Below are 24,641 nucleotides of genomic sequence, written 5' to 3' on the forward strand. Positions count from 1 at the left end.
GGGACACCTAGGAAAGACTTACACACACCAAAGAGGCCATCAACTCCAACTTTGCAGTCAGCAGTGACTCTCAGCCAGCGTTGTAATACAGAAGAGTTTATTAGTCAACAGGAGAGTTTATTAGTCAACAGGATCATAGCGTAGAACAGAGTTTGTTAGCACAGAAATCAGGAACATTCAGCAAAGTCCACCTTGAGGGGAAACCAGACCCTAGAGCTCTCCCTGAGTCCCAAACCAGGAGACTGCTTAGCTTCCCGCAGCCAGCCTCAATCAGGACCTGCTGCCCCGCCTCCGTCGTCTCTTTTCCGGGCAAACAAGTCACCTGGCCTGCACCTCTCATTTTGTTCTCCAACACTTCTGGCTAATTCTTGCAGAGGAGGGGGCCCCACCATCAGTTGCCAGGATACAGTGTCGGCCATTCTCTGTGCCCAGGCAATCATCAGTCACGCCTGCCCTCTAGGGGTCTCTGCAATGATCACACTCTCGTATCCCACCATAAACGTAGGGGAAACTGAGGTACACACATAGTATTCAGACAAAGCATTAAGAACATTCCCACTTCGTCACAGATTTTGAGAGTCTTTGTGAGGAGATAGTCTGGCCTTATGAATGCCCTAGTTTAGCCAGAAAGAGACAGTGCAACAGCTGTCCCTACAATGAAGTATGGTGAACACAGCCAAAGCTGCAAGATACAATTAAGCAGAGGTGTAAGGATTTCCATCTGCTGGTTTACAGGCTTTTTAATACAAGTATTTGACTTTTCATGCTGTGCTCAAAGTCTAAATTTATTACCAGAATCTGAGGAGCTGTTTGCACATCTTAAAAAGATAATAAAAGCACAAAAAGAACCAGTGATGCTACCTTTCATAGGAGTATTATATTAGGATGCATCAGTGAGATGAAATTTGCTGCAATACTTCTTCACTTTCATACCTGTCATTAATATGTCTGACACATATGTACACCTAGAGAGCTATTACAGATCTCATCTATTCTAGAACTATACTTGGTCTTCCCCAAAAAGAAGGATTACTTACCTGTCCAGTAACTGGAGTTTTTAGATGTTTTAAACCCTATGGCTGCTCCACTATAGGACGTGCTAATGCCTGTTGCTGAGGCACTCTTGATTGGAGATTTTAGCCAGTAGTGTCCACAGGTCCGTGGCTGCACCCTACACCCTCTTGTGCTCTGGTGCGAGGGTATACTGGAAGAGGAGGACCAGCCATTTCTCCAGGTCCTTCTCAACTATGAAGTCCAAAGAGACTCCGCAGCAGAAGGGAAGGAGAGTAGGTGCTGGAGCACCCACATGGACAAAAGATCTCTAAGAACATCTCTAACATCTAGAACTTCAGTTACTATACATGTAAGTAACCTCTCTTACTTCTTTGAGTTATGGTTCCTCTGGGCACCCCACCATAGAAAACCCCAAGCAGTAACTTCATTTGGATGCAGGTACTGAGGAGGCAGATCCAGCAGAGAACTGAGAACAGTGTCACCAAAGGCCATATGCCTCCTGGAAGCAGTGACTGAAGAATATGTGAACAGAGTACCAGGTCACAACCCTGCAAATGTCCATAATGTATACATCTTTAAGTAGGACTATCAAGATGGATTGGCCCCTGGTGTAACGTGCAGTCACTCTAGGAAGGAGATGCACCTCAAAATCTTTTTAGCAAGCTTGAATACACACTGAAATGCACTTAGAAAGTCTGAGTAGAAGTCAGCTGTCTTGTCATTCTCTCAGTGAAGGAGATGAAGAGTCTGGGGGAAGCCCTGAAAGGCCCAGTTCTCTTGAAACAGAATGCAAGGGTCCTTCTTAAGACCAGGGAATGGAGCCTAGGCTCTTCCCTCAAAGGATGAGGCTTGGGGTAAAATACTGGTCATCAAATGTCCTGATTTATATGGATTTCTGAGGAGACCTTAGATAGGAAGCAAGAATGGGGGCACCAGGTCACCCACAGTAGAAAGTCATGTGAGGGAAGTCAGCCATGAGTGTCCCATGGGAGAGGAATGTGGATTGTACCAGGGGACCTAAACAGAGGTCCATGGGAATCTGGGAATGCACCAAGGATGATGGGGAAGTATGGTCTGTACCCTCCATGTGTATTCAAGCTGAGGACGGTACCAAGACAGTGCAGAAGCATGGTCAAGGGCATTTTTGTGCCTGTAACCTAAAGAAGGCAATTCCGGAGCATGGGCTGAAGAAGGCTTCTTAGAGAAGTCCCTGTTCCCAGAGGAGTCCTTATGTCTGGAGGTCTTCGCTTCCGGTACCAACGATGGGGCTGATCAGGTTGATTTGCTAAAAGACTTCTCATTGTGGGGTATACTGGAAGTCTTCCTGATGGATACCAGCATCTCAGTACCAGGGCCTGCAGAAGCCTCAGCAGTACCCATACTAGGATGCAAAGGTCTCCTTTTTTCCTGGCCTCAGAGATGATTTTTTCTTTTCACGTCTCTATCTGGCAAATTGGCTTTTTCCCTTTTAGAGTGCTTCCCTTTCAAAGCTGCTCCATGAATTTTGCTCACAGATGTATTGGTGGGGAAACTCCTTCAACTTATCTTCCCTCATCTTGTGAGATCTGCTCTTAAAGCTGGCACATATCTTGCACTTAGATGGGATGGAGGGCTCTTCAAGGCAACTGGAATGCCCTTTGCTGAGGGAGAAAGGCCAGTGGCAAGTCTGGCAGGGTTTGAAACTAAAACAATAAAGACAAAAATACATAAAATACTAGAAAAAAAAGGTAGCAGCCAAGAAGCTAGCCTTGGACACCACTCTTGAGCAGAGGGCAGTTGAGAAGGAATTGGAGTGGTGGCAGAGCATGAGGGTGTGCAGGAAGCAGGCATGGACCTGCATACACTGATGACTAAAATCTCCAATCAGGAGTGCATGGATGCATTCACATCCTACAGTGGAGCCCTTTTAGGGGCAAGAAGTCGAAGAACTAACTTTTCCTATTCTTCCTAATAGGAAATTAGATCAATGTCATGGTGTACCACCAACTGTATTTTTGTAAGAACAAGATAAATAAACCTTAGTGTAAAAAAAATCAACACAATTCATCCTGGTTATGCTAAAGGTGTGTTGCCTTGAACTACATTTGTCGTCCAAATTTACCATATTATAGAGGACTAACAAGGTGTACTACCTCTTAAAAAACTACCCTTTGGAAAAAAAATCTTGATTTTTACTAGATTTAAATTGTAAAGAATTTGCCCTCAAAATAGTACCGGGCTCTTAACATGTATGAACCACCATATTTGCTGAGTAGTCTTGTTTTTTCTTATCTATTTTGTTAAGCAATATACAAACTATATAACACAACATTTTAGGGCAAACCTAAGATCTTAGTTTGGTATTTATACCTCAAAATTTTTACTTCAACCTATTTGTTTTATATTATGCCATGCTTCAATTAAATAGCCAAATTATTTGCTGACATATGGTAAAAAAAATATAACTAGATATGATAGGTATGGTATGGCATGGTATAAAGGTTTTAGTATCATGAGTTTGGACTGGCTATGTTACCTATGGCAGTGGTTCTCAACCTTTCCAGATTATTGTATCCTTTTCAGGAATCTGATTTCTCTTGTATACCACAAGTTTCACCTCACTTATATGCTCCTACTTACAATATCAGACATAAAAATACAAGTGTCACAAGCATATTATTACTGAAAAATTGCTTACCTTCTCATTTTGTCTATATGAAATTTTAGTTTGTACTGACTTCTCTAGTGCTTTTTATGTGGCCTGTTGTAAAACTAGGCAAATATCTAGGTGAGTTAATGTACCCGCTGGAAGACCTCTGTGTACCCCTGGTTGAGAACCACTCATCTATGGTAATGGTAAAAAAAACAAAACAAAAAAAATCTAAATAGGAATAGAATGTAAAAAGGTGTAGTGATGTCTGAGTTTGCAGATACCCTGAAATAATAACAGGTGTGAACTGCCTGTGACACTACACCCCATATTCTTCATAGAGATATTGTTATGATATGAATATGGCAAAACTAAGGTATATTTTATACAAGATGGGTCATATGAGATATTTTTGGAAAGGTTACAATTTACTGAAAGTGATTATCCTATTTGTATGCATGTATCATTTCTTTATCTGAAGTTAGGAATATTGACTATGTATCAATTGCAAAAATGTTTGCACCTGGGGAACATCCACCAGACAAAATGCAATCAGTCTGGCTGGTTTGTCAATAACCCATTAGGGACAAAAATAGATCTTTGAAGATGCTAATCTCCCACCTTCCTGAGAAGCTTCCTGGGATGCTGCTTTGACACTGCAGGGTCATGAGATCATGTCACCTGATACTTGACAACATCTTGGACTGCTAGTATTTTTCCACTAGTAGTGGGTGGGGATCAAACTGGGAAAGAACGGATTTCCGCCATATGTAAATCCTATTTAAGGCTGGGGAGTTATTTAATCAGGATTGGTTCTTCACTGATTCCCCGCCCAAGATGACTGTTAAAAACACCTAAGACTGAACTGGGGAAAAACTGGACCCAGGCTAGAAGGTGCCTGGCCTGTGAAAGGAATATTTAGAATTATAAACTGCAAGCAAAAGAAGTTTGTCTTCAAGAATCTCTGCAACCTACTTAAAACAACATTTAGGGTGAGAAATTACTACTTGTGGAGAGTTTCATTAGTGTATCAAGCTTAGTTTGGGTGTTTGCTTTATTTGCTCAGTAATCTACTTTGATCTGTTTTCTATCTCTTATAATCACTTAAAAATCTATCCTTTGTAGTTAATAAAACTTTTTGGTTTTCTAAAACCCAGTTTGTGCAATTCATAAGGGAGGGAGGGGGCAAAAAGCTGTGCATATTTTCCTCCACATTGAGGGAGGAAGCAAATTTCTTGAGCTTATGCTATACAGTTTTCTGTGTAGCACAAGACAACGCAATTTTCAGTTTGCAGTCCAGAAGGAGTGTGCACTTGAGTGCTGGGAAATCCCTGAGCTGAGTCTTCCCACACAAGCTCATCTTAGTGTCAGGGCCGCCCAGAGGATTCCGGGGGCCCGGGGTCTTCTGCGGCGGGGGGCCCTTCCGTTCCGGGACCCGCCGCCAAAGTGCCCCGAAGACCCGTGGCGGGAGCCCCCCGCCGCCGAATTACCGCCGAAGCGGGACCCCGCCCGGTCTTCGGCGGTAATTCGGTGGCGGGGGGGGGTCCCCGCCGCGGGCCTTCAGGGCACTTCGGCGGCGGGTCCCGGAACAGAAGGGGCCCCCGCCACCAAGACCGGGCTGCGCCGACGCGGCGGCGGGTCCCGCTTCTCCCGGCCCGGCTTCTCGGCCTCGCCTCTTACCGAGCGCGTCGCCGGCAGGGCCTGAGCGCCGTCCCGCTCAGAGCCGCGTGGTGAGGGGCGGGGCTGGGAGCTCACGCCGAGCGGAGGCAGCTACCCGCCTCCCCACGGCGCTCTGAGCGGGACGGGGCTCAGGCCCGTGAGCTCCCAGCCCCGCCCGCTCACCACGTGGATCGGGCGGCTCAGGGGCTCGGCCGGAGTCTCGGCGCTTGATGCGCTGAGGCTCCAGGAGAGGGGCGGAGGCGGGAGCCTCCGCTCTTCTCTTGGGGGCCCCTGCGGAGCCCAGGGCAAATTGCCCCCTTTGCCCCCCCCTCTGGGCGGCCCTGCTTAGTGTGTGTCTTTTTGCAGCTAGGTGTGGCCCTACCGGAGTGCTCTAGAGGAGGCTTGAAGGCCTGGCACAGCAGGACATGGTGAGGCAGCCCAGGCTGGTGGAATGGGCAGGCTCAGTGGGACACATTCAGTAAATCGTAACCTTTCCAATGATCTCACATGACCCATCTTGCATAAAACATCTTAGTTATGCAATATTCAAATCACAACAATATCTCTATGAAGAATATGTCACACTGCCCCATTTCTCAGATGAAACCTAAAGATGGCCTTAATTTTAAGTTGTCAAATGATTAAAAAAATTAATCATAATTAATCATGAGACTAAAAAAATAATTGTGATTAATCTCAGTTTTAATCGCGCTGTTAGACAATAACAGAATACCATTTTAGAAATATTTTTGGATGTTTTCTACATTTTCAAATATATTGATTTTAATTATAAACAGAATACAAAATGTACAGTGCTCACTTTATATTATTTTTTATTACAAATATTTGCACTGTAAAAAAGATAAACTAAAGAAATAGTATTTTTCAATTCACCTCATATAAGTGCAATTTCTTTATCATGAAATATATGGCAGAATGTGGGTAAAACCATAGAGCAGGAGACATACAATTCTTCCCCAAGGAGTACAGTCACAAATTTAATTAACCCATTGTTTAACAAGTGTCATCAGCGTGGAAGCTCTGGAATGGTGGCTGATGCATGAAGGGACATACAAATGTTTAGCATAGCTGGCATGTAAATACCTTGCAACGTCAGCTACACCAAGCCATGTGAACGCCTGTTCTCACTTTCAGGTGACATTGTAAATAAGAAGCGGGTAGTGTTATCTTCCATAAATGTAAACAAACTTGTTTGTCTTAGCTTGTTTGTTTAATTTATTTCCATGGTTGGAAGGAAAAAATTCAGGAATAGGTATCTGAATCAGCAGGATGCTTACTATTGACTTATTTAAGTCTCTCCAGTAGAGGGGATGTCAGGCCCAGGTCTACTGAGACGTCACCCAGTACTGCATATTGTTTTGGTGTCAAGGTGGTCGGTACAAATGCGTTGGGTACAGTAACTCCTTGTTTAACATTGCAGTTGCGTTCCTGAAAAATGCTACTTTAAGTGAAACCATATTAAGCAAATCCAATTTCCCCATAAGCATTAATGTAATTTGGGGGGTTAGGTTATTTTCTCTGGCGAAATGCTCCCTGATAACGTGTGTATGTATATATATATATATATATATATATATATATACATACACACACACACACACACACACACACACACACACACACAGAGTATAAGTTTTAAACAATTTAATACTGTACACAGAAATGATTGTGAAGCTTGGTTGAGGTGGTGAAGTCAGAGGGTGGGATATTTACCAGGAAATGCTTTACTGCTAAATGATAAACTAGCACTCAGCTGAACCCTCAAGGGTTAACACATTGTTCTTAATGTAGTCTCACACTCTACAAGGCAGCACGAATGGAGGAAGGCAAGACAGCATGGCGGAGAGAGACAGAGACACACACCTTGTGTGAGAGAGACCTTTAAGTACACTGACCCCACTCTAAGTACATTGCCTTTTTAATTAGATAAGCAAGTTGAGCCAGCAGCTGCTGTCACCAAACTCCCTCTGTCCCGAGTCCTGTTCTGGCCCACTCCCCCGCTCTGTGGAGATGGGGTGCAGGAGTGGGGCTCAGGGGCGGGGGGGACACCCTGACATTAGCACCCCTCTTCCCTGCCCCTCCCATCCCTTGCACAGCAAGCAGGAAGATCCCAGGAGAAGCTCATGGCAGTGGGGAGAGGGACAGCTGAAGTGCCAGGCAACTGATAGCCTGCTGGGCAACTGCCACATAGAGAACTTAGGGGAACGGAGAGGTGATGGGGGGCTGCCAGTCCACCCTGGTTCCAAACCCCCACCAGCTAGCTCCAACGGGATGCTCTTTCTGCAAGCAGCGGACAAAGTAGGTGGCTGCCAAACAACCTTATAAGGGAGCATTGCACAACTTTAAACAAGCATGTTCTCTAATTGATCAGGAACAAAACAACGTTAATTGGGATGACTTTAAGTGAGGAGTTACTGTACCGTAAAGCTAGTTAGTACCAAGGTTAGTTAACGCTGAGGATGCAGTTGGTGCAAAGGCACCAGGTACCAAGGTCATTGGTGCTGGGGTTGGTGCTGAGGGGCTGATACCAGGGGCAGCACTGTCCTTAGATGAAGAGGGTACTGAGTGAGCTACTTTAAATGTCAGTAACAGAGTATATGTACGGGGCTTCTCAATCTTAAGACCTTTCACTGAGTTTGCACAAGTCAAGGTGACTCTTCTGCCTCTTGCTAAATGCCATGGAAGGCAACCTAAGTATAAGCATGCCTTTGGAGCAGTGCTCCTTTCTGCCTCTGACAAATGTTGATACCGACATAGTGGTAAATGAATGAGGCCTCTGAGACGAAGCAGGCCAGAAGCTTGGGAGTGTCACAGCTCACCAGGTCACAGACAGACCAACTAACTTGCATGTTGAGGCTCTCCAAAAATCTCCATTACTTTGCAGCTTGCATTGACTTCTCCAGGAGGAAAAGTTTCAGCCTCATTGCCCTTGTTCTCTGGGTGGGCTTGGAGAAAGACCACCACACAGAACAATATCCAAGAATGTGTCTTTCCCCACAACATATCAGGCATTAAGAGTGACCATTTTTGATGCGTAAGGAAATGTCACATCAGAGATGTCTTAAATCCTGGTTTCTTGGCTTCTGCCATGATCCCAGTGCCCCTGAATGACGGAGGGAGAGGGTGGCTAGGCTAACAGAAACTTATTGTCTAAATCATAGAATCATAGAATCTCAGGGTTGGAAGGGACCTCAGGAGGTCATCTAGTCCAACCCCCTGCTCAAACCAGGACCAAACCCAACTAAATCATCCCAGCCAGGGCTTTGTCAAGCCTGACCTTAAAAACCTCTAAGGAAGGAGATTCCACTACCTCCCTAGGTAACCCATTCCAGTTCTTCACCACCCTACTAGTGAAAAAGTTTTTCCTAATATCCAACCTAAACCTCCCCCTCTGCAACTTGAGACCATTACTCCTTGTTCTGTCATCTTCTACCACTGAGAACAGTCTAGATCCATCCTCTTTGGAACCCCCTTTCAGGTAGTTGAAAGCAGCTATCAAATCCCCCCTCATTCTTCTCTTCTGCAGACTAAACAATCCCAGTTCCCTCAGCCTTTCCTCATAAGTCATGTGCTCCAGCCCCCTAATCATTTTTGTTGCCCTCCGCTGGACTCTCTCCAATTTATCCACATCCTTCTTGTAGTGTGGGGCCCAAAACTGGACACAGTACTCCAAATGAGGCCTCACCAGTGCTGAGTAGAGGGGAATGATCACATCCCTTGATCTGCTGGAAATGCCCCTACTTATACAACCCAAAATGCCATTAGCCTTCTTGGCAACAAGGGCACATATGCTAAATAAATAAAAAGGTTGTACAGGCCAATGGGCAAAAGGAAACTTAATTATGTTAACTAATACCAATACAACTAATAACCAAGATAACCTAATTGGCATGGTGCACACGGTAAGGGAACATGGCCAATGGTTTGATCTCACAGCCAAGGCAGTAAGAACTGAGGGTTGGCTGGGCCTGCTCTATCTTTTATGCCCCCAGGTGGGGCTGCAAATGCACTTAGAATGCAGACAAGGCCTGATAGTCACTTCTAGCCAAAAAGAATCTGATCTCACATGCACATGTACATCAACAGTGGAATTTGTGTGGACCATCACTTGAATTTTTTGTTCGCAATCTGGATATTAACTGATGCTGTAATCTGCGCCGACTAGCTCAATGTCAATCTCTGCAACCTACTGACACCATCAACATTCTTAACTACTGCACTGATAATCATTTTAGCAGAAAACAGCTGTTGTGCTTGATTCACTGACGCTGGGTATAATGAGTAATGTATGGTGGATAGTTTTCAGAATTTCTCGGGTGACAGGTGAATTCCTGGATTCTATCTCCCTTTCTAAAGTCAACATCACCTTTGCCTCTGTCCAAAAAGGGGGGGGAAAGAAATGCATCCCTTCCCTATTACCAAAAGCCACCTAGTACCAAATGACACATCTGTGCCCTTCCCAGTTGTCAGAGCAACTGGTTTTCCCCTGACTTTTACAAGATACAACTTTGTGCCTTTCACAGAGAAACCTGCATCACGCTAAAAATATTGTGAGCACTGTACAAAAAGCTGAATTAAGTACTGAAATAAACACAAGGGATACTGTACTGAACCAGTGGGTCAGCGAGGAAGAGAGCTTTTCCTCAAAAATATAGATCCATGACAAACAATTTAGGTCTAATGAATACAGGGCTTAACCTATGAGAGTTATAGCCAGCCCTTAGTCTTTGAGTGACCTATAACAATGTACCACAAAATAAAGCTATACATGCTTACATTTGAAATCTTTTACTTACATTTTGCTGATTAATCTCTTCTTCTCCCATAGGTTCATCCATAATTTGCTGCCCATTCTACAATAAACATAGCAAATAGCAAGTTATTAAACTGGTTGAATTCAGTTAAAAAGTAGAAAAACATTTGTTTGGGTGCTTACATGACTCCCATCACTATAGCATTATGAGTATGTTAGTCCCTAAAACACAGAAAAGTTCAACTGTGTGATACAAGGTGATCCCCCTTGCAAAAGGTAAGCATATTGTGGATAGCACAGAGCAACACCCAAACTTCAGTCCTCATATAGTATACCACTAGTCCAAATGAGTCCCACAATGGGAGTTATTCAGCAGAAATAAAACTCCTTTTCCCAAGACCAACCACATGTATCAAACCATTATCATCACTGTCAAAGATTCCACAAAATAACAATTATTGTTGCAGTTTAGATTGTAGTAATAAAAAGCCACAAGCAGGAATGGATAAATTCATGTGTGTTTTTTTTTTAATGGGACAATTATGGTCAGGCTTGAAGGTCATGGTCCTGCTTATTAACACTTCACACTTTCAAGAGCATATGCAACCAATTTATCTCTTTATATTAAGTGCAACACAGTTTTCATTATACTGCTGCTCATCTTGGTCACTGGACATAGTTAGAAAGGGGTTGATTCATTATTTTCAGTTCTCTTGTAGACAGCTCTAGTGTCTCTGTTACTTATGAAGCAGCAATAGATTGAAACTAAAAATGATTCTGTTGTTCAGAACTCTCTGACCAGCTGCAAAACCATCAAAAACATGTTATTTTATGCTGCTGGAGAAAGCCCAAAGCAGAAGCAGGTATTGGAGTTAAAGTGTGATAACTCCTCTTCCTTCTAACTAATATACCCCCTGCAAAAAAAAAACAAAAACAAAAGACAAAAAAACAGGTGAAGAATGAAGTGGCAGATCCCCTTCCTTTCCCCAATGCCACACAGCTGCCAGGATACTTTGGAGGGGGTTAAGGAATTGAGGAGACCTTTCCTTTCACTGCTGCCAGAAGGTTCTGAAAAGGGAAAATGACAGCGGGGCTAGAGAAATGCTTCAAACTTTGACAGACATCTATGCCACTCAAAGGCAGAAGATACAAGCTATCAAGCAGGATCCACCGACTGCCATCTACTAGAAATTCCAGCTCTCACTGTTCTGTTTTTCAGGGCTAAGTTTACCATTAGGATTATGATGCCAAACTTACTGATGGATCCTTTGCCTTATTTGTCTAGAACTTTTTCTGGCCATTAGATATAGTCCTTTATTCATAACAAAAGAACTAGGGGTCACCAAACAAAATTAATAGGCAGTAGGTTTAAAACAAACAAAAGGAAGTATTTCTTCACACAATGCAGTGTCAATTTGTGGGTACTCCTTGCCAAAGGATATTGTGAAGGCAAAGGCTATAACAGAAGGCCAAGACTATAACAGGGTTCCAAAAAGAACTAGATAAATTCATGCAGGATAGGTCCTTCAATGGCTATTAGCCAGGATGGGCAGGAATTGTGTCCCTAGCCTCTGTTTGCCAGAAGCTAGGAATGGGCAACAGCGGATGGATCACTTGATGATTACCTGTTTTGTTCATTCCCTCTGAACCACATGGCATGGGCCACGGTCGGAAGAGAAGATATTGGGCTTGATGGACCTTTGGTCTGACCATTCGTATGTTCCCTCAACTAGCAAGTTGTTTAGTAGTTCTTTCAAGCATTACTCTGGATGAAATGTGTGTTGTGAGGACAATCTGCCTCTTATGAAGTTTCCCTTCTGGATTCTAGTATTTGATTATGCCAAACATAACGGGTCTTTGAGTCTCAGATGACCCTCTATTCTCTTAAGTTTCCCACTACATGACTTTGGCTCAAAGACAGACACAACAGATTAGATTTATGCCGTTCTCAGCAAGGATGTGGAATGTCAGAACATGAAGCTGTGTGGACTCTATGAAATGGGTACAGCAGACCTGGTAGATACCCACAGATTTCATCAATGTATTCAGAGAATGTCAGTGTATTTGTTGTTTCCTAGGAGCCCTTCTCCAGTTATGTTAAGCAATTATCTGACCAAGATGATATGGGGTAATTATCTGAGATACTCTGCTGCTAAATTAATATTCATTTGATCAAACTGCTTGATAATTATCTACAAGTCATAGAATCACAGACTTTAAGGTCAGAAGGGACCATTATGATAGTCTAGTCTGACCTCCTGCATAACGCAGCCCACAGACTCTCACCCACCCACTCCTGTATCAAACCCCTAACCTATGTCTGAGTTACTGAAGTCCTCAAATCATGGTTTAAAGACCTCAAGGTGCAGAGAATCCTCCAGCAAGTGACCCATGCCCAATGCTGCAGAGGAAGGCAAAAAAACCCCAGGGCCTCTGCCAATCTGCCCTGGAGGAAAATTCCTTCCCGACCTCAAATATGGTGATCAGCTAAACCCTGAGCATGTGGGCAAGAGTCACCAGACAGATACCCAGGAAAGAATTCTCTATAGTAACTCAGATCCCACCACATCTAACATCCCATCACAGACCATTGGGCATATTTACCGCTAATAGTCAAAGACCAATTAATTGCCAAAATTAGGCTATCCCACCATACCATCCCCTTCATAAACTTATCTAGCTCCAAGACAACGCTTGATATGTCTTTTGCCCCCACTACTCCCCTTGGAAGGCTGTTCCAGAACTTCATTCCTCTGATGGTTAGAAACCTTTGTCTAATTTCAAGTCTAAACGTCCTGATGGCCAGTTTATATCCATTTGTTCTTGTGTCCACATTGGTACTGAGCTTAAATAATTTCTTTCCCTCCTTGGTATTTATTCCTCTGATATATTTGTAGAGAGCAATCATATCTCCCTTCAGCCTTCTTTTGGTTAGGCTAAACAAGCCAAGCTTTTTGAGTCTCCTTTCATAAGACAGGTTTTAAAACTCGTAGCATCCTAGTAGCCCTTCTCTGTACCTGTTCCAGTTTGAATTCATCCTTCTTAAACATGGGAGACCAGAACTGCACACAATATTCCAGATGAGGTCTCACCAGTGCCTTGTATAATGGTACTAACACCGCCTTATCTCTACAGGAAATACCTCACCTGATGCACCCCAAGACTGCATTAACTTTTTTCACAGCCATATCACATTGGCGGCTCATAGTCATCCTGTGATCAACCAATACTCTGAGTTCCTTCTCCTCCTCTGTTACTTCCAACTGATGTCTCCCCAGTTTATAACAAAAATTCTTGTTATTAATCCCTAAATGCATAATCTTGCACTTTTCACTATAAAATTTCATCCTATTACTCCAGTTTACAGGGTCATCCAGATCTTCCTGTATGATACCCCGGTCCTTCTTTGTATTGGCAATACCTCCCAGCTTCGTATCATCCGCAAACTTTATTAGCACATTCCCACTTTTTGTGCCAAGGTCAGTAATAAAAAGATTAAATAGAATTTTCCCTGAAAATAGGGGCAAATGATGTAAAATGATATATACGTATTATCTATATTAGGCTATTCTCCCCTTCAAATAGCCCAAAAAGAAAATGGGCGCGCGTCCGCGCGCTCTCAGCGGGCGCCCCTGCCCCCCACCCCCCCGCCCCAGCCCCCCCCCCCCCCCCGCCCCCCCCCCGCCCCCTCCCCCCCCCCGCGAGCCCCCCCCCCCCGCAGGCCGCCGCCCCTGCCCCCCCCCCGCCCCCCCGCCCTCCCCCCGGCCGGCCCGAGCCCGCCGGGCCCGCCCCCGCCCCCTCCGCCGCGCGGCCCGCCCCGCCCCCCCGGCCCCCGGCCCCCCCCCCCCCCCCGGCCCCCCCCCCCGGGGCCCCCCCCCCCGAGCCCCCCCCCCCCAACAGCCGCCCCCCCCCCCCCCCCCGGCCCCCCGGCCCCCCCCCCCCGCCCCCCCCCCCCCCCCCCCCGGCCCCCGCCCGCCCCCCCCCCCCCCGGTCCCGGACCCCACCCCCCCCGACGCAGCCCCCCCCCCCCCCCCCCGCCGCCCGGCCCCCCGCGCCCCGCCCCCCCCCCCCCCGGCCCGCCCCCCCCCCCCCCCCCCCCCCGCCCCTCCGCCCCCCCCCCGCCCCCCCCCCCCCCGCCCCACCCTCGCCAGCGGCCCCGCGGCCCGGCCCCCCCCCCTCCCCCCCCCCCCCCCGAGATCCCTCCCCCCCCTCCCGGCGGCCCCCCCCCCCCCCCTCCCGGGCGCGGCCGGCGCGCCCCCCCCCCCCCCCCCCCCCCCCGGCCCGGCCCCCCCCCCCTCCGCGCCGGCGCGGCCCGCCCGCCCCCCCTCCCAAAGTTAAAGAAGATATTATTATCAAATCTTTAAAAAAAAATGGCATATAATGCTTTGGATGGGGAAGAAGAAGAATGAGAGTTTCTTGGTTTTCCAGATAGTAGCGATTTCTGAGTAAACTTTTGTAAAAATATTTAATAAAACTGAGCTACCCTATTTTTGCTTTAAGTCTTTTTTTATTTGAAATTTTTTTTTTTTTTTTTTTTTTTTAAAAAAAAAATGAAGGTGCGTGTTATACGCCTGTGCGTGTTATACGCCGATAAATACGGTAAGACTGGTCTCAAAACCGATCCCTGAGGAACTCCACTAGTAACCTCCCTCCAGCCTCACAGTTCACCTTTCAGTACGACCCATCGTAGTCTCCCCTTTAACCAGTTCCTTATCCACCTTTCAATTTTCATATTGAGCCCCATCTTTTCCAATTTAGCTAATAATTCCCCATGTGGAACCGTATCAAATGCCTTACTGAAATCGAAGTAAATTAGATCCACTGCATTTCCTTTGTCTAAAAAATCTGTTACCCTCTCAAAGAAGGAGATCGGGTTGGTTTGGCACGATCTACCTTTTGTAAAACCATGTTGTATTTTGTCCCAATTCAATTCAATAATCTATTAGAAAACAGAAACTTAAAGGCAGTATGAATAATTGTGTGTGTGTGTGTGGGGGGGTTGTCTCTATGGACCATATTATTGCAAAGTAACACACACAATTGTAAAGCTTTTAAAAACATTAACAGCAGTAAGTAAACTGACAAAGCACACGGCTTACAACGGTGGGTATCCAACATAGGAAATGAGCATCTTCAGAATTATCTGATTAACCTCTGTGGACAAACTGCTGAGACTGTGTCTGCTTCCCATATACTGCAAAACTTGACCTGTTTAAATAACCGATTAAAACTCAATGACATTCTTTGCTGAGGTTTTTACTGTTTGTATGAAGAGGTGAAGGATTAAGTGCTAGGAGGCAAGCATGATCTTTAAAGTTTTTTGGGGATGCTCTCTTCTCAGGAAATCAAAATAGTGTGTCTCAGAAGAGCTGAAAAAGGGTGAGGAATAAAAGGACACCCCTGAGAAGATCAGCCCATCGCATGGATTTTGAAAAGCTGATCATTTACAGTTCTTGAGAAGGAGAGCTCCTAAAAATCAAGATGAGTGGGGGGCTCTTTTAGTCATGTTCTCATTATAATTATAGTCATTTGCTAATTCAGTCCTTTAAACTATGTTCTCCCTCCTTCCATTCCCTGGCCAGAGCATGAGCAAGCCATGGTATATGCTGCCAGCCTAGATTAAGATGCCAAGAGACAGGTTTGACCTAGAGAGAAAAATGTTCAGGGGCAGGGATTACCATATTGCCTTTTTGTTAATAAGAACTTCTAGGTAAGGCTCATCCCTCACACCAGGCTTGATGGGAAATATTGTACCTTTGTTTGCAGTTTCCACAAAGCCTATCTGGTGCAAGCGCCTAGAGAAAGAGAACATAGGTCAAAGAAGAGGTTGGTCTCCTTGCTGACCTGCTAGGACACAGAATGACTGAAATGCATGGTCTTTTTATTACCTTATTTTGATTTAAAAAACTAAAATATAAAATTAACAGCACACACTAAAGAGACTAAAAGCTGGCTAACTGGCCTAAAAATGTAACTGTAACCAGGGAGTCACCGAGTGGCTGTGTTTTTAGTGGGGTCCTGCAGAGGTTGGTTCTTGGCCGTAGTTAATATTTTTATCAATTACCCGAGAGAAAATATAACATCACTGATAAAGCTGGCAGATGACACAAAAATTGGGGGAAAGGTAAATAATGAAGAGGACAGGTCACTAAGTCAGCAGTGACTCTGAAAAAGAATTGCGGGGCAGAGGGGAGTGAATAATTAGCTGAACATGAGCTCTCAGTGCGACACTGAGGCCAGAAGAGCTAATGTGATCCTGGGATCCACAAATAGGGAAATCTTGAGTAGGAGCAGAGAGGTTATTTCATCTCTGTATTTGGCACTGGTGCGACTGCTGCTGGAATACTGTGTCCAGTTCTGTAGCCATAATTTAAGAAGGATGCTGATAAACTGGACAGTGTTCACAGAAGAACCATGAGAATGATTAAAAGATTAGAAAACATGCCTTATAGAGATCGACTAAAGGAGCTCAATCTATTGATCTTAAAGAAAAGCTTAAGGAGTGACTTTATTACAGTCTTTAAACTACAATACCCACCTGGTGAAGTGAAGAAACAGATTGACAGAGCCAGAAGAGTACCCAGAAGTCATCTACTACAGGACGGGCTCAACAAAGAAAGTAACGGAATGTCCCTAGCCGTCACCTATAGCCCCCAACTAAAACCTCTCCAGCGCATGATCAAGGATCTACAACCTATCCTGAAGGACGATCCCTCACTCTCACAGGCCTTGGGAGACAGGCCAGTCCTCGCTTACGGACAGCCCCTCAACCTGAAGCAAATACTCACCAGCAACTACACACCACACAACAAAAATACTAACCCAGGAACCAATCCCTGCAACAAACCCTGTTGCCAATCTGTCCGCATATCTATTCGAGGGACAAAATCATAGGACCTAACCACATCAGCCACACCATCAGGGGCTCGTTCACCTGCACGAATTCGGATATAACGCAGTAAAGCAGCGCTCTGGGAGTGGGGGGGAGGGGCTGTGCGCTCCAGTTGATCAAAGCAAGTTCGATATAACGCTGTTTCACCTATAACGTGGTAAGATTTTTTGGCTCCTGAGGACAGTGTTATATTGGGGTAGAGGTGTCTATGCCATTGTGTGCCAGCAATACCCCTCTGCCATGTACATTGGCAAACTGGACAGTCTCTACGCAAAATAATAAATAAATGGACACAAATCAGACATCAAGAATTACAACATTAAAAAACCAGTCTGAGAACACGTCAATCTCCCTGGACACTCAGTAACAGACTTAAAAGTGGCAATTCTTCAACAACAACAACAAAAAATCAAAAACAGACTCCAACGAGAAATTGCAGAACTGGAATTAATTTGCAAACTGGACACAATCAAATTAGGCCTGAATAAAGACTGGGAGTGGATGGTCACTACAAACAGTAATTTCCCTCTGCTGATACTCAGACCTTCTTTGTCAACTGTTTGAAATGGGCCAACTTGATTGCATTGGCCTCATTAGCACTACAAAAGTGATTTTTCCCTCCCTCGGTATTCACCCCTTCTTGTCAACTGTTGAGAATCGGCCACTTCCACCTTAATTAAATTGGCTCGTTAACACTGACCCCTTACTTGGTAAGGCAACTCCCATTTTTTAATGTGCTGTGTATTTATACCTGCCTAATGTATTTTCCACTCTGATGAAGTGGGTTTTAGCCCACGAAAGCTTATGCCCAAATAAATTTGTTAGTCTCTAAGGTGCCACAAGGACTCCGCGTCGTTTTAGTCTACAAGTACATACACAGGAGGAATAAATATGTAATAATGAGCTCTTCAGTCCAACAGAGAAAGGTTTAACAATCCAATGGCTAGAAGCTGAAGCTAGACAACTTCAGACCGGAAATAAGGGATAGATTTTTTAACAGTGAGGGTAACTAATCACTGGAATAACTTCCCCATCACTGATAATGTTTAAATCAAAACTGGATGTTTTTCTTAAAGATATACCCTAGGAATTATTCTGGGGAAGTTCTAAGGCTTGTGTTATACAGGAAGACAAACAATGTGATCACTTTGGTCCTCTCTGGTCTTGGAACCTATGGAATATTGAGATGTTGAAAGCCTTATGAACAGAGAATTCACGTTGCTGTGCTAACCATCAATACTGGTGTCTATATTTTTGTTTCAATGGCATAGGGTTTTCATCCTCTGCTTGAAGGATATGAAGAATCATCCTTCAGAAAAGCTCTATTCAAGAGACATTTAAGGTGCCTGTGGCGTATTTAGAATTTTTCACGTTTAAAAGCTGCTGAGTAAGATTCTTGGCAAAGGAGGATTGCACCTCTACTGTTGTCCCTGTACATTCTACTGCAGCTGGAAGAGCAGAATGAAACGATCCTTTTTATTATATCAGTAATTGATACTGTTGCTAGAGCTACTGTTAGGAAAGCTATGTATTCATCCTAGCCCATATGAGATAACAATCAGAATAATGTAGCTTTATAGTCCACTAAGAACAAAAAATAATGCTGCACACTATTGGAAAGCAGAGACTCTCAGACTTCAGTAGTATATTGTTTGTAGTTTTACACAGTATGCAAATATGTCACTAACTCCTCAGTTGAACATTATAATTTTGTCACTAGCCCAGGGATACAGCAAATCTCAGGACTATAATTTTTCATCTCGGACACTGAAACAAGAACTAAGAAATGCAATCCAGTGTGGTGAGGGTGGTGGCAGGGAAGCCAGTGGGCTTCACACAAGTGCTGACAGTAGAGGGAATGGTGAGACTCAGGAGTCCTGGGTCCCATTCCCGGCTCTGGAGAGAAGTGTTCTATAGTGGGTACAGATTATTCTGCCTGTTTTCCCCCCCAACCCCTTCTCACTAGTCTCTGTCCCCCCTCCTGTCTCTTCACCACCCAAAGCTCCTCATCCCATTTCCTTTCTCATTTAGTCAGTTACAGTCTCCTTTTCCAGCCAGTCCCAGTTCCCCATTCAATCTGCCTTCCACTCCCGCATGGAATCCCAGTTCTAGTCTCTTAGGTACGTAGCTGTGATGAGAAATGTTACTTGCGCCCTAGGGCAGCAAAACATTCACAAGTTTAGAGCTACCAATATGAAATCACTGGCAGTAAGTACTAAAAGGACGGCAGGTTTCGTATGTGTCATTCACATGGATGTGACATGTTTTACTGATGTAATCATGAAAATCCATGAGCCTCTCCTGTACAGCAGTCTTTGAAATACAAGGTGTATTACATATTATGGATAAGAATCAGTTGAGAATGCTTTATTATAATAAAACTACACTAAAAATTTCATGTGTCATAAAATTACAAAAGTAAGCAAACTCCAAGCAATATTGCATTAGAATAGATAAATACTTTAGAAGAAGTGATAAAGAACTCTTTTGTGATGAAATTCTTCCGTACAATGGAGTGGTGGTAAAGAGTTGAGTAACTTTCAATATCCATTGATACATTCTGTTTAGACAACCCTGCTTATGTTTTCAGTACTTCCTTCACTGTTTTTATTATGTAAAGGATTGTTGCAAATGTGTTATTTGTTCTTGTGGCTTATTCCCCAGAAGTATGTCATATTCCAAGGGCTGATATACAAAATAAGTACAGAAGTAATCACAACTGGAACATTATGACTGCAGGTGGCAAAGAACAGGTGCAATCTTGCCAACACTTATGCATTCACTTAACTTTCGACTTTGGGTCAACTATTCATGTACTTAAAAGTTATGCATGTGTGTAAGTATTAGCAAGAATGGGGTCATAAGTATCAATGCCGCCCCTTGTTAGATATGTTTTTATGCATCAACATCATTCACTGACATTCCTCTTCATCCCAGTCATTTAAATAGTAGTAATGTCCCATTGACTGCCACAAGAACAAGATAATCCTGGATTCAGCAGGTAAGTGAAAAAATGAGTATAAAATATCTTGCTTTTAAACAATCTCTAAAGTGATGGGCAAGACTTTCAAAACTAAGTGCTGAAAGTTAGGCTCCCAAACCCATTGCCCAATGTTAATGGGAGTCCATGGAAGTGCAACACTTTTGAAAAAACAGGCTGCTTGTTCAGGTGCTTAAATATAAATTTAGGAGCCTAACATTAAGACTCCAATATTTGAAACTCTTAGCCAACATGTCTTGTGCATGGTTACATAACATACAGTATATGCTCAGCATGGGACATAGATGCTGATTAAGGATGTAGGGCAAGAACCTAAGCTGATGTAAATCAGTATAGTTCCACTGGCTTTACTAGAGCTTGATTTACACTTTGGATATTCCCTCAAGCACTATATATAATATAACTTTCTTTTATGTAACATCATTAACACAAACTAGTCCAAAATGCTTTACATTACACTAATGCCCCAAGAGCTCATTCAGGATTTCTCTGTTTTTTTGGGTACTGTAGAAACATACAGTGAATCAAATGCCCTCTTGTTCAACTTTAATAATTGTATGGATTTATGTTTTTACCAGTTTGCTTGGCACTTCATTTCCCTCACAGAAAAAATATCTATCAACCCCCAACATTGGTATAACTTGAAGTAAAAACAAGGTTTGCTACAACAACTTATGATTTCCTTAGGGCTGCATTAAGTAGTAAGGCTACGTCTATACTGCCTCACAGTGTGGAGTACAGATGTACGAAATGCAGAACACAAAGTGTTGCGATCTAACTGTTTGAAAGAGGACTATGTTAATGCAAACTATATACCTTTCAGTTCACACCAGTTGCATCCACATGGGGCTGTTACATGGTAAAACTGTGGTGCACTCTGCAGTTCATACCTTCATGGTCTGCACTGCAGCATCACAGTGTGGACAAGTCCTTAGTGAATACCTATGGCAAACATAGTAAATGTACATGATTTACAAAAGCTGCAGATGACAGCCAACGTATAGCTATGGAGAAGAAGTCATAAAAGGACTCCATGAAGACACAGAGACCTCCCATAGGGATGTGACTGTAGTCAAGAGATTGCAGTGCTGCTAATAAGGCTAACTCGTGTAAATTAAATATATGGTTAAGTATTTAAGCGATTTGTTTAGGTACTTGATCTAAAAACTGACTATTTTGAAAGAGACAGCTTTCAGGCAAACAACCTTTATATTCAACTCTATTTTCTTCTTTTGTGATCCGGCCAAAGTAATTTACGGAAGCTGGACACCTAACTGCCACCGAATTTTGACAGGCTTTGGGCACCTACATCACTTAGGTTCTTTTTAAAAATATAAATTCAATAATCAAATATTTATATTTTTTCTTCATACAGTAGAACCTCAGAGTTAGAGCCACCAGAGTTATGAACTGACCCGCCAACCACAGACTTCATTTGAAACCGGAAGTATGCATTCAGGCAGCAGCAGAGACACAAAAAAAAAAGAAAGAAAGAAAAAGAAATACAGTACTGTACTGTGTTAAACGTAAACTATTACTAAAAAGGGAAAGTTTAAAAAAAGATTTGACAAGGTACAAACACTGTTTCTATGCTTTGTTACATTTAAATTAAGATGGTCAAAAACAGCATTTTTCTTCTGCATAGTAAAGTTTCAAAGCTGTATTAAGTCAATGTTCACTTGTAAACTTTTGAAAGAACCATAACGCTTTGTTCAGAGTTACGAACAATCTCCATTCCCAAACCGTTTGTAACTCTGAGGTTCTACTGTAGTAACTTAGTAGTCTAAGTCTGTTCCAAAACAAATGTTTACTAAAATAAACCAAAAAACAGAGGTACCTGTACAGTATGAACATTCACTAACAAAGCAGCAATGATTATCTGTGTCCTATCTAAGAAGCAAACCTGAAATAATTTGGGATTATACCCATATGTGAAGCACAGCATGGGCATAAGTATTTGTTAGGATTGGACTTTACACTGTAAACCCTTCAGGTAGGTTTAGTTATATATTTTTGTAGTGTTTCTACATAACTTAAATGTCATATGATAACGTAAGCACAGAACAGCCTTGTTTATGTGCGTAACTTTTCTTTATGAAGTGACTGCATACATTTTGAAATTTTTTTTTAAAAGTCTCAAAACACAGTATTTTGAAGAATGAGAAATCAAGTGAATAATGGAAACTTACATATTTAGTAACACACATGCATCAACGCAACACCTTTTGAATTTAGTATGGTGACTTCCTTATAAAGTATTCAGAGCATTTAGCTGCTATGTTTCCTAATTACAAAGAATATCCATAGCATGAAGAGGAAATTAAAGTGATACTGTTCACATGATGTTAAAAATTCAGTCATGCTGGATAAGTCTCAGGAAGGAAAAATATTTGTCCTCCTAGAACAAGTGTTAAATTGCTCTTCTTAGTAATTATTCTCCTTTCCAAAATTATTTCACCTAGAACTACCACTCTGAAGATTAGTGAGAAAACTACTGTAAGAATGGTAGGTATTTTTAAATGATTGCGATATCAGAACTGCTTCACTGGAGGTCAAATTAATCTGCAGTCTCCTTTTAAGTGGCAGGTGGTCAGGAAGCAAGTTTCTCAAGTTATTACAACTTTGAAAGCCTTTATTACCTGGTGTCCAAACCACATTAGCACACAGTTCTTTATTTAATGAAAACTGGAAGTGACTAGAAGTGACTACAGCTCTAATCAATCATCTTCCCTACCCCCACACAAAGGGATCTGAATCTCCTCACCAGCACTTGGAACAACTCAGTCTAGTAACTAAAAATGCGTATGGAACTGTGACACTGATGTCATACCACACCAACATCCTACTGTCCCTTCACTGCAAACAGCAGGAAACCACACTGCACAGCATTGCATGGATGTTCCCCAAAACTGGCCCAACAGCAAGTGTTACCAACATGAGGCAGCCCGGGTATCCTAACTGCTTGCGAAACAGCAAGAACTGCAGGCACAACCCAGCTCTGCTTAGATAAAGACGTTTTGGGATGGGAGGGGTGAGGGTCCTTTTCCAACAGCAAAGTAGTAAGAGAGGGGAAAAAACAAGGTTGTGGGGGACACACATTAAGTAAGGTGAAGCCAGGCTTCTTATACGCCTGCCTGGCCTGCCACAGGGTCATGCGGCTCTACAGAGATGCCCTATTAGGAGCTAGTTTCCCTCAACTCTGTGTCCGCTGGCTGGGAAGTGCGTCTGGAGGAGGCTGGGCTACTCCGGCAAGAGGGAACTCGCGGTGACAGTAACCAGATACCGGAACGGAACAAAACCAGCCAAGTCGTTCAGCGGCGCAGAAGCAGGTTATTCTCCTCCCAGAGGGTGCAGGCCAACACCCCCCTCCTCCTCCGGAAGTGGTGGGGTCCCGGCCGATCCCCCTGCGTAGGGGTCGGTCACTACAGACAAGGCAGCCGAGACTCACTCGGGCCAGGGAGGGAGCGAGACACCAGGGCATAGCCCCGAGCAGCAGCAGCAGCAGTTGCTGCTGGGAGAGAGGAAAGTCCCGTGCGGCTCCCTCACCCTCCGGCCTCCGCCTGACCTATTGTCACCGGGCAGCTCCCCACGCCGCAGCCCCCGCGGCCGAGCGACCCGCGCACACCGCAAGGGGAAGTTTCCCGTAAACTTGGGGGCTGCGTGACACCTCGCTCGCCCAGCCCCGGGACCAGCGCGCTGCCCATCGTTACAGAGCCACCCTGGTGGGGGGAGGGGGGCCACGCGGGGCTCCCGGGACAGCACGTCCCAGCCCGGGGCGGCCCGTAGTCCTGCAGGCCGGGGGTTACTTACAGCCCCTTCCCCACGGGCCCAGGAGTGCGGGGCAGGGGGCCGCGCGAGCCCCGCTTCCCCTCGGCTCGCCTGGCGCTCGCTGCCCCCCGGGGCCCCTCTCAAGGGCAGGGCGCCCCCCGGGGAACGTGGGCTGGGGCTGCCGGAGCGCGGTGGAAGGAGGCGGGGGGGGTCTCCCTGCCCCGCTCCGCTCCCCCCCGGCGGGACCCCCGTACCTCGGTGCTGCTGTCGGCCGCGCTCTCCACAGCCATCTTCTGCCAGGGGTCCGCCAGCTGCGCTAGCGGCATCGTCCCGGCTCGGCGCCGCCGCCGCCGCGCTCCGCTTTCAGGCGCCCCCGCGGGGCGAGGGACCAGGACCAGGGCAGGGCGCGGAGCCCTAGTGCGGGAGCGTAGCGGTGCGGCGCCCCGGCCAGCGAAGGGCCCTGCCCGGCTCTGGCCGCCGCCGCCGCCGCCGTCTCCTCTCAGTCTCCCGCCCGGCGGAGCTACCCTGCCTCAGCGCCGTTCACTCCCCGCTTCCGCTCGCAACATGGCGCCCGGGCCATACCTGCCCGTCAAACCGAGGCGGCGCGCGTCAGCAACTGGGGGCGGGGCCGAGCCAGCCAATCCCCGGCAGCCGCAGGTAGCTGGGGGCGGGGGAGCCGGGCGCGCGTGCAGGAGGTTGTGTGGCCGGGCCGGCGTGGGGGCAGTAGCCGAGCAGGGGCGCTGCGGCGAGCGCGTCCTCAGGTTCGGTTCCTAGCTCCATGCAATACTCGGTGCCCTCACCCACGGGAATTGGGGGGCCACAGTTCCCAATTACACAGCCCCGGCTCCCGCCTGAGGGCTGAGCACCGCCACTGGTTTTGGGAATCTTTGAGAACAAAGCAGCT

The 24,641-nt window shown here is 45.2% G+C and overlaps 1 protein-coding gene across 2 annotated transcripts in view; it reads right to left on the bottom strand.

Annotated features, from left to right (window-relative positions):
- The window catches only part of RPS6KA3 (ribosomal protein S6 kinase A3), a 136,915-nt gene extending 112,620 nt beyond the window's left edge, over nt 1-24,295 (bottom strand). For both annotated transcript variants that reach the window (XM_039540503.1, XM_039540494.1), the window contains exons 1-2: nt 23,992-24,295; nt 10,120-10,176 (exon numbers count right to left, since the gene is read on the bottom strand). In XM_039540503.1, coding sequence (XP_039396437.1) covers nt 10,120-10,176; nt 23,992-24,063 — 129 coding nt within the window. In that variant the 5' untranslated portion in view covers nt 24,064-24,295. The remainder of the gene's footprint in view (nt 1-10,119; nt 10,177-23,991) is intronic.
- Nucleotides 24,296-24,641: the final 346 nt, after the last annotated feature.

Source organism: Mauremys reevesii, linkage group 1 (assembly GCF_016161935.1).
Source record: "Mauremys reevesii isolate NIE-2019 linkage group 1, ASM1616193v1, whole genome shotgun sequence".
Lineage (NCBI taxonomy): Eukaryota > Metazoa > Chordata > Testudines > Geoemydidae > Mauremys > Mauremys reevesii.